The 10,925-nt window shown below is 36.4% G+C and overlaps 1 protein-coding gene across 3 annotated transcripts in view; it reads left to right on the plus strand.

Annotated features, from left to right (window-relative positions):
• The window catches only part of dbnlb (drebrin-like b), a 35,408-nt gene extending 24,829 nt beyond the window's left edge, over positions 1-10,579 (plus strand). For all 3 annotated transcript variants that reach the window (XM_084087293.1, XM_084087291.1, XM_084087292.1), the window contains 4 exons: positions 3,242-3,313; positions 3,578-3,678; positions 8,192-8,270; positions 9,401-10,579. In XM_084087293.1, coding sequence (XP_083943419.1) covers positions 3,242-3,313; positions 3,578-3,678; positions 8,192-8,270; positions 9,401-9,537 — 389 coding nt within the window. In that variant the 3' untranslated portion in view covers positions 9,538-10,579. The remainder of the gene's footprint in view (positions 1-3,241; positions 3,314-3,577; positions 3,679-8,191; positions 8,271-9,400) is intronic.
• The last annotated feature ends 346 nt before the right edge of the window (positions 10,580-10,925 follow it).

Consider the following 10,925-nt stretch of genomic DNA (forward strand, 5'->3'; position numbering starts at 1 on the left):
TGATTCATGAGTTAGGCATCACTACTTTTCCACAAGCGTGCCAAGAAGGGCTTGGAATATAGTGCACGAGTCATATGGCCCATTGTTATGATTAGGGCTGGGTAAAAAAAAAAATAGCGATTTCTCGAATTTAATCGATTCTCATTTTTACGATCCGATATCGATTCTTAAATCCCAAGAATCGATTAGGCTAGTCATCCTGTTTTCAGCTGATGAATGAATGGAACATTGTTGCGCGCATCCCATCCAATAGATCTCAATAATCTTTGTGCTTTGTTACTATTGATATGAAACAAAGTCTCAGATTTCAAATTTCGTCCATTTTCTTACGAAATTCAAAAACATAAATACTAGGGCTGGGTAAAAAATATCGATTTCTCGATTTTAATCGATTCTCATTTGTACGAAACAATATCGATTCATAAATCCCAAGAATCGATTAGTCATCCTGTTTTCAGTTGATGAATGAATGGAACATTGTTGCGCACATCCCATCCAATAAATCGCAATAATATTTGTGCTTTGATACTATTGATATGAAACGTAGTCTCAGATTTCAAATTACGCCCATTTTCTTACGAAATTCAAAAACATAATTACCGTTTTGGCGCTGTGGCGTGAGATCTCTCTGGCTCAGCTCAAGAGAAGCAGCAGCGCGGAGCGCACATGATCTTCTCTTCCGCCTTAATAACACCAGTTACAGCGCGAGATAAACATGAATGAGCATCTGAAAGTGTGTTAAAAGGTAGAGTACAACTTATCGAAGTCCATATCATGCCACATGGAATCGCTCAGTGTTTCAACCGTGGAAAGACGTTAGTAAACAATGTCATGTAACGTCACATTTACCTCAGAAAAAACATCCAGTGATCATAAACTCGTTAGTCAGCTGGAAAAATTAACTCTAGATAGGAGCATTTTGTTAAATATATGCACCATATTACATATTCATTATAATTTTTTATGTTCTTCAATATTTAATGCATGTTTGAATAAATCTGGAAAGTTTTTTATGACAGCCACCATTTAAATTATTATATAATTTCATATAACTTTATTATTATAAAAATAAATAAAAGTGTATTTTATGTGTTTGTACACAAATCAGTTAATTTTTACCTTCAATATTATAGTAGGCTAATGAAGCCTATAGGCTACAACTGACTCCCATAGTTACAGCATTAGTTAAGAGATTTGTTTTCCTTGAGAAAATTTGCAATGTATTGTACCTGATATCCAAAATAATCGATATTGAATCGAATCGAATCGTAATCGAAATCGAATCGAATTGTAAGCTTGTGAATCGAAATCGAATCGAATTGTGAAATTTGTGTCAATACCCAGCCCTAATAAATACCGTTTTGGCGCTGTGTTGTGAGATCGCTCTGGCTCAGCTCAAGAGAAGCACATGATATTCTCTTCCGCCTTAATAACACCAGTTACAGCGCGAAATAAACATGAATGAGCATCTGAAAGTGTGTTAAAAGATAGAGTACAACTTATCGAAATCCGTATCATGTCACATGGAGTCGCTCAATCAGTGTTTCAACCGTGGAAAGACATCAGTAAATCAGCTTGTAAACAATGTCATGTGACGTCACATTTACCTCAGAAAAAAACATATCCAGTGACCATAAACTCTCAGTCAGCTGGAAAAATTAACTCTAGAGAGGAGCATTCTGCTAAATATATGCACCATATTACATATTCATTATAATTTTTAATATTCTTCAATATTTAATGCATGTTTGAATAAATCTGGAAAGTTTTTTATGACAGCCACCCTTTAAATGTTTATATTTCATATAACTTTATTATTATAAAAATAAATAAGTGTAATTTAAGTGTTTGTAAACAAATCATTTTTACCTTCAATATTATAGTAGGCTAATGAAGCCTATAGGCTACAACTGACTCCCATAGTTACAGCATTAGTTAAGAGATTTGTTTATCCAAATAATATCCTGATATCCAAAATAATCAATATTGAATCGAATCGAATTGCAAGCTTGTGAATCTAAATCGAATCGAATTGTGAAATTTGTTTCATACCCAGCCCTAGTTATGATGCTTTATGGTGCATGCTCCTTTTTTGTGTGTTATTATGGAGCTTGAAGCCTCAGTCCTCTTTCACTGGCCAGAATATTCTTCAGAAATTCTCCTTTTGTGTTGCATGGAAGAAATTGATACAGTTTTGAAATTACATGAAGGTGAGTATATAATGACACAGTTTTCATTTCTCTGTGAACTGTCCCTTTAAACTGATTAATCGACTCAAACTAGGGCTGGCTGTTATGATGGTACACTACTGTTAAAGTTTGGGGCCAGTAGGAGTTTTTTAGTGGTTTTGAAACGAGTCCTTAAGCTCAACAGAGCACATTTATATTGTGAAATATTATTACCATCTTAAACAACTGTTTTCTACTTTAATATATTTTAAAATGTAATTTATTCCTGTGATCAAAGCTGGATTTTCAGCATCATTACTCCAGTCTTCAGTGTCACATGATCCTTCAGAAATCATTCTAATATGATGATTTGATGCTGAAGAAACATTTCTGATTATTATCAGTGTTGAAAACAGTTGTGCTGCTTCATAGTTTTGTTTTATGGAAACTGTATTAAAAAAAAATCCAGGATTCTTTGATTAATGTTTTAAAAATATATATATATATATATATATATATTATAAATGTCTTTACTGTCACTTTCAATCGACTGAATACATCCTTGCTGAATAAAAGTATTGATTTCTTTCCAAAAAAATGTTTTTGACCCCAAGCTTTTGAACAGTAATTTATAATCTGTATCACAAAATCTTTTATATCTATATCCTTATTCTGCAGTTCCAGAAAATTATAGTCCACTTGGGTTTGAATATGGCTTGTCAATTCAGAATTATTAAATGATTAAACCTTCTTTTCTTTTTTTAATCACAAGTGTGATTTAAAACATCTGTTATTAATGATCTGATATTTTACTTTGCATCTGTCAAGCTCCAAATAAAAAAATAAAACACTCAAATGAGATGAATAGCTCTTGTAAAATAACTGTATTGTGATCTATATGGTTACTTTGATATAAAAAACATCAGTCGTACAGTGACATATTTTGGTCATACCGCCCTCAAACTCATCTGTGTGTCAGAATACAGATCCTGCGCTCCCAGTGTGTGCTTGTTACCATGCATGTGTGTGATTCTGGGTGTTTCCATGCGTGTGTGTGTGTGTGTTTTGAGTAGAGGCCAGTTTTGAGGAACAACCCAGATCTCAGTATGTGGAGCCAGAGGCAGAACCTGAGCCAGAGTATGAAGGTGGGATTCACACACACACACACACACACACACACACACACACACACACACACACACACACACACACAGACACAGACAGACAGACACACACTCATTATCAGCTCCCATCAGTTGTTTGGCTGTTACGCTGTCTCATTTCCTTGTCATTCTGTCATCATCAGCCCTCGTCTGTGTCACTCAGCTGAATGTCAGCACCACCTTGTGGGGAAGGTGTGCTGTTACAGGAGACGGCAAATAATCACTCTCTTGTCTTTTATGTCTCAGATGTACAAGTGGTCAGTGATAATTATGAGCCTGTGGAACAAAAGCAGCCACAATATGAAGCAGTAGTGGAGCCAGATGCCATCTATGAGGAACCACCACAGGTACCAGAACTAACCACTTCTGAATTAGATCAGCAACAAAAAAAAGAGATGCAAAGCCTTACATGTGAATGTTAAGCTATTATATGAGTGTTTAGTGTTATTTTACACTATTATTATTATTATTATTAATATTATTATTGTTATTATTATTGTGAATTGAGAAGTTTGTGAATTGAGAAGTTTTCTGTCCTTTGTTAAAGTATTGTTACTGAAATGGGATGTTTCAATAGAGCATATCAGCAGGACATATCAAATATTTATTTATTTGTGTGTGTGTGTGTGTGTGTGTGTGTGTGTGTGTGTGTGTGTGTGTGTGTGTATGTGTAGGCATGCATGTTTGCATTTATTTATGTTTTATTTTTTAAACTTAATTGAATTTAATTAGAGATGCTAGGGCTGGGGCGGTTACCGCATTACCGCAATACCGCGGTCACATGATGCCTACCGCGGGTCTGAGCTCGTCACCGTCATCACCGCAAAAAACCCCCCAAAAAAACCATTGGCCTGCACATGTGTGCACGTTGTGTCTAATTACATTGATTCTAATGACATGGATTGTGTCTAATGACATTGTGTCTTACATAAGTTTTGTTTAGAAAACCTTGAATCCATCAAAAGATGGAGCACATCCGACCTTTCGCGAGTTGGGGAGCGCAATGTTCCATGACACATAATAACATTCCATTCGTATTGACTATTAGGCCTATATGCGAGAGTACCTACAGACATCCCAAGTCTCCCAGAAGTTCCGGGAGTCTCCCGCATATTAATAGCGGCTCCATGATGCCCGCAAATTAGTTAAAATCTCCCGGAATCTAGAGCGAGCGAGCAAGAGTGCGCATGCGAGACAGAGACTGTGTTCCAAACCGTGTAGCGCGCGCACGGCAGAGAGGGAGAGGGAGCGAGAGAGAGCATCCTGATTGGCCCGTTTGGGTTGATTTAAAGCGGTTTACTGCTATACCGCGGGAATTTCTTGCTTTTCAACCGCGGTAAGAAAAAATCCATACCGTCCCAGCCCTAAGAGATGCACCGATGTATGAGCCACTGATATTTATTGGCCGATTTTTTTATCAATTTACAACCATCGGAATCGGTTATAGCATGAAAAAGGCTGATATAACAAACCGATGGTTTTGATTGATTAACTACATGAAGGCACTGAGTTGAATCATTTCTGTATTCCAACATTTTTCTCTGGGTAAGATAATGTAATCTGTACAAAATACAGCAGGGCTTGATAATAAGGACTTCTCGGGGTCAGCGTGCTGCATCATCACGAAAGCTCATCCTGTGCATGTGTTTTTGAGCCATGTGAATTTAAATATTCAAGCGCAAGAAGACGTGAAATAACTCAATTCTACTCACTGAGAAGGTTTTTGTGCACAAACCTCCAAAGAAATGCCAGTAGTCTAGGCAAAGGCACTCATTTTGGAGCCAAAATTAGAACTAATTGTAACAGATTTTTTTGCAGCTTAGATCATTTCTATGAGGTGTCCAGAACAACATACTAAAAGTCCTAAGAAATCCTAGTTGAGGAAATATGTTAAATTCTCATCAATCTGAGGTGTGTGCCAATAAGGCCAGGCAACAACACACCCCAATGGGGCTATTTTTTTCCTTTACTCCTATCAAAATGAAACTTTACACAATGTAAGTACCCATGAAAAGTAAATTTTTTTGTATTACAAGTTTCTTTGAAAATGAATTTGAATATGCAAATGAGCTATATTTTGTTTTTTGCGCGAACAAGCCTTACCTAATGACATTCCTCCACAGATAACATCAGAAGAAAGTCAGAATAGCCATTTTAGTCATTAGTAACGTGGTGAGATTAAATTTGGGCTGGTAGATTTACAAATGATTGGTATTGTTGGTAAGCTTACGAGATTACAGGCAGAAGTCATTCTTTTTTCTAACTAAACGATTCACTCTCACACCGAAGACAGATGAAAAACCAGATTTTTTCACACACTTTCAGACATTCCAGCTCTTTACAATAATTTTGCCAGACACCAAAACTGCTTCTCTTTTTGTAGTTAGCAAGTATTTCAGACCAGGCGGGCCACACATCAGACTTCCACCGTTTGTAAAGCAGCTTTGCAGTGTTATGAGAAGCTAGCAACAGCAATATCTAGGTTAGTTAAAGAAAAAATTAAATTAAAAACACCAGAAAGAAACCTCCCCTGCTGTTGCTACCTTGTCGTGGCGGGGAGGCTTGTGTGCCTCCGTGACCCTGAAGATTATACTGGCGAGGGTTATAGTATACCCCTGGCAGGTACTACTGTACCAAGCCAGGCAGTTTTCAGGTTAGAGGCCAGTCTAAAAGCAGCATTGCCATCACCCATTGGCAGTCGGATGATTGGATGAAGATTGGGCCGATGTATTTGTCATACATATGAATGGTGTTTCTGCCTATGCAAATTAGGACATATTCAATAAGTGTGGTGCTCATGTGCATATTCAAATTCATTTCAAAAGAAACTTGTAATACAAAAAAAGTTACTTTTCATGTATACTTTTACTATGTAAAGTTTTATTGTGGTAGGAGTAAAGTAAAAAATGAAGCCTATTTGGGTGTATTTTGGGCATATTCGATTAGTGTATAGCTCATTTGCATATTAAAATTCATTTTCAAAGAAACTTGTAATACAAATTTTTTTACTTTTCATGGATACTTACATTGTGTAAAGTTACATTGTGTAAAGAAATCATTCTAGATCCCTGCATTACTGTAGTTCTTAAAGTGACAGCAGTCTGTATAAGAATCAGTATACGTTTCATTCATACAGTGAAGAATATGCAGTTTTATTATTTCATTTGATTCAATTTCTCACTTAAATGCTGTTTTTAGTGTTAATTTGTACAGTTCTCTGTCCATACTGTAAAAATCAGTCAGTTCAGTCGAGTAGCCTGACATAAGGTAAGTAGCCTACAGTGGTGCCTGTATGCCAGTGACGTCATCGAACACGGCTGCGCTCTGATAACAACAAATGTAAATTTCAGTATTGGGAAAAACTTCATATATGTTTTGTTTTTAATATTATTTTTGAATTCATTTGTTTACAGTTTTAATAACCAACATGTTATCGAATTATATTTTGTTCGTTTCAGTTCCCCTTTCATCAAACAACTAAAACCAAAAAAATTAATCTCTCACTGCTCTTGATTAAATAACTTTTGTAACTTTAAGGATTGATATATATTTAATTTATACAGAATGTTATCTTACATTTGATTACCTGATTCAGTTTATGTACCAATCTGCCAATCCATGTTCAATGAATATAATTTGCTGATGCAGCAATAAACTAGCTATTATAACTTAATGCATGTTTTTGAACTTTGCTTATTTAAAACATGATCAAAACAGTAATCTATTTTAATGACAAAAGTTATTTCGGTATTGGCTAATAGTTGTTTGTTAAAATCAGTATCGGCCAAAAACAAAATCCTATCCCTAAATGTATTATTTATTTATTTTTAAATAATAATTATTTATTTTATTTTTCATTTTACAGTCATGACTCATTATTTACTGATTGGTTTCACGTGGTATTGGGGGCGGGACATGCTCATTCTAGAGAGCCTTTGATTGGACGATATTCTGTGTAGTGCAGGATGAGTCATCAATATTTTTTGTCCATTTTCTGATGAGCTCAAAATATTAGACACAAGCTTTTGATATCATCTTCAAAGTCAAAAGCATCCATTTTCAATTCCATGCTCTCTTTAAAGCGATTGTTAAAAAAAGGGAAAATTCTGTCAGTAATTACTCATGTCGATCCAAACCCGTAAGACTTTCGTTCATCTTCAGAACACAAATGAAGATATTTTTGATGAAATCTGGGAGCTTTCTGTCTCTCCACTGGGAGCAATGCAATTTACACATTCAAGGTCCAGAACAATAGGGAAGACGTCGTTAAAGTAATCCATGTGACTCCCGTGGTTGAACCTCAATTTTATTAAGCAACACAAGTGCTTTGTTTGCGAAAAAGAAAAACATAATTTACCTCTGTTTTATTAATTCAATTAATAAGACATGCTTTTTGGTCATTCAAATTTAATTTAACCATTAAAATAGAAAACCTAAAACACAAAACGCAGAATTTGGTCAAAATAAAATGGAATTTGACCAAAAAAAAACAAAAAAACACATTATTAGGACCCTAAACATGTCATTTTTGTTCAACTTTTTATAAATTGATGTTTAATTGTATATTTCATTATTGTAATTAATTGGACATGCTTTTTGATTTACAAAATTTTTATTTAACCATTAAAATTTTGTCTTAAATTTAAACAGAATCCAGAAAAATTTTAATGGAAAAAACTGAATTCGGGAAAAGATTTAACGGAATTTGGGAAAAACATAAAACTGATTTCATAGGGCCATAGTCTTATGGCTGTCAGTAATTAATGACAGAATTGGGTGAACTATCGCTTTAAGTGGATGTGAGGTGTATGTGATTTTGAATGTGTGTGTTCTAGTGTGTTATTTGTGAATCTTTCACAGGTGGAGGAGCCGAACACAGCATACGAGACAGCGGTAGATCGCGGGGTCTGCGCCAGGGCTCTGTACGACTATCAAGCCGGTGAGTATTGCTTTCACATGATAAACACCAGCTGCTTTTACATGGACCCTAATTACCAGATTGTAATCACAGTCGGAATAAAAAGTCACACCTAACCATGGAATGAATTTGCCAAATCTAATTAAAATTTCATTCGGATTATAAGGGGTGGTTTAAACCTTCTCTAATCCGATCGAGAGAACTGTAGAGTTCTGCACATGACGTATGATGCACAGAACGAGCTGCTGTTGTTGAATGAAGTGTCATAAATCTTCCTAAAATTCTCCCTCCTCTCGTCTGGGAAGTGGAGCGGGACAACATGTTTTCAGTCCTCGTTTCAGACTCTCATCCACAGACGCCTTGTTTTGGGCAGGAAGGGCGTTTTTACTGCTTGATAATTATAAGCAGCACAACACAACGATTCATGTGCTTGTTGTTCCCTAAATCAGGACCCGAAATAGATAAATATTAAAGTCCCCCTTGTAGTAAAATAGCTTGAATGTAACTCGACGCTCTTGCCTCGGTTCTGTGAATATGCAAATGAGCCCCGCCTCCACTCACTCACTCAGCTCAGAGATCCACTGGCTGACGATCACACGTTGATCTGATTGGTTACAAGGTAGTTTGTGACGTCAGAAACACCAGCGATTTCAAAGCGTGTTTTTGAGACTGTCTTTGGTTCACTGCAGTTTTAAGGAGAAAATACTCAGCAATGGAGTCGACTGATGAGTTTACACATGGTTTGTCTTAAAGCATATTAAAAACACCACATAGACACATAAACAACATTAAAAGCTGGATTTTCACCACAGGAGGACTTTAAGAGTTTTACTCGCATGTGGCGCTTGGCGAGTGTTAATTTGCAGGAAGTCAAATAATAATCGGATGAGGTGGAAAAACAACAAACTACTGGAAACGCAACAACACCAGACGTCTTTATTGACGAGCGCTTGGTTAGAGATACTCGCTACTGTCGTTTAAACAAGTACAAAGATGTCGAGCGACTATATTTGCGCATGTAAGTCTGTCAAATAAAGTATACTTTGGAAGGCTGTGCGTTTGACTGTGCGTCAAAACTGAAGTGCTTTAAATGACTAAAATGAAATCTTATCTGTAATCTGATCTTAATGTGTGTGTGTGTGTGTTCTCAGCTGATGACACCGAGATCTCGTTTGACCCGGATGACATCATCACAGGCATCGAGATGATCGATGAAGGCTGGTGGCGAGGATACAGTCCGGATGGACATTTCGGGATGTTCCCAGCAAATTACGTCGAAGTTATCTAGCGCCGCTCAATGTATCCCCCTCATCAGAGTCGCACCGCATCGATCTGCAGGTCTCGACGACCCAAACGGGTCCGCTATATCTGATTTGAAAGACTAAAGCTAAAATCATGGACCAAAAGGGTGATGATCACATGACCAGGGAGGGGGGTATTTAAACTGAGGTTGATATTTCATACTGTATTGGTAGTGTCTTGTTCATTTTATTTCAACTCTAGCCGTTATAAATTTATAAAAACAATACTCTGAGTTCACGTGTGCTGGCAGACGCCCGGAAAAGCGACCACTTTAAACCTGCCGAATCAAATCAGTGCTTGCGGTGACATTCCTGTGACTTGCGAATATCCTTTTAGATTGAACCTTTTCTCAGTGTTTTTGAAGACATTCCTTCTGAACGTTTCAGTGCTAGTCAGCGTATCGTTCCAGAGATGTTTGTGGTAGTCAGAACACATCGGTCCTGTTTTTGCCTTGGTTTCTGCCTTCTTTCCTCCACAAGCCCGAGCGCGACTGCCTTGCTTTCTCGAGGATCACAGCACAGGGGTTTTGAAATCAGTAAATGAAATGAGTTTATTTGCTGTGTTCTATACGGCACATGTTTAAAATCACGGATGCAGCTTGAATATTACGGTTGCTAATATCATTTAGTGATAAAATATTTGAGTGATTTAATGTGACCTCAGCTTTCCTGTCTGCTCAGAAATGTGGAGAATATTAATACTGTGATTTTTAGGTTTCAGGGAACCATCGTTCTTTCATCATCTTTGCCTTTGGGTCCCGGTTGGTGTTTAGTTTTTGCCAAGGCTCAGAGAAAGTTCACTCACACACTTTACTGTCAATGCTGTGCCAATACGAGAGTGTGAGAAGTATTTTTGAGGAAATGTGTGAGGTTTCATTTTTAACAAAAAATAACTGTGTCATCTCAAAAGTCATTCGATGCCGGTGTAGTTCCTCTCAAGAGCTCATTGTGAAAATCTAACAAGTCTGGACAACATTGTAACTTCAATTAAAAGAAATAAATAAAGAGTTTTAAGGCTGAAGGAAAGTTGCTGCTTGGTGGTGTTTGAGATTCTTCATATGTAAAGCTTTATTAAAATACGCATTAAATTGAACAAAGACAGTTGACCGTAAATACATTTATAATGTTAAAAAAGCACTTGTTTTTTTGTTTGTTTTTTGTTTGTTTTTTAAATCCTGAAAAAAAGTTTTGAACATAATCAAATGTTTCTTGAGCATTAAATCATATTAGAGTGATTTCTGAAGGATCATGTGACACTGAAGACTGGAGTAATGATGCTGAAAATTCAGCTTTGATCACAGGAATAAATTACACTTTACTAAATATTCACATGGAAAACAGCGGTTTTAAATTCTAATGATATTTCACAATATTA

This window comes from Abramis brama, assembly GCF_963993115.1.
Source record: "Abramis brama genome assembly, chromosome: 16".
In the NCBI taxonomy this organism is placed as follows: domain Eukaryota; kingdom Metazoa; phylum Chordata; class Actinopteri; order Cypriniformes; family Leuciscidae; genus Abramis; species Abramis brama.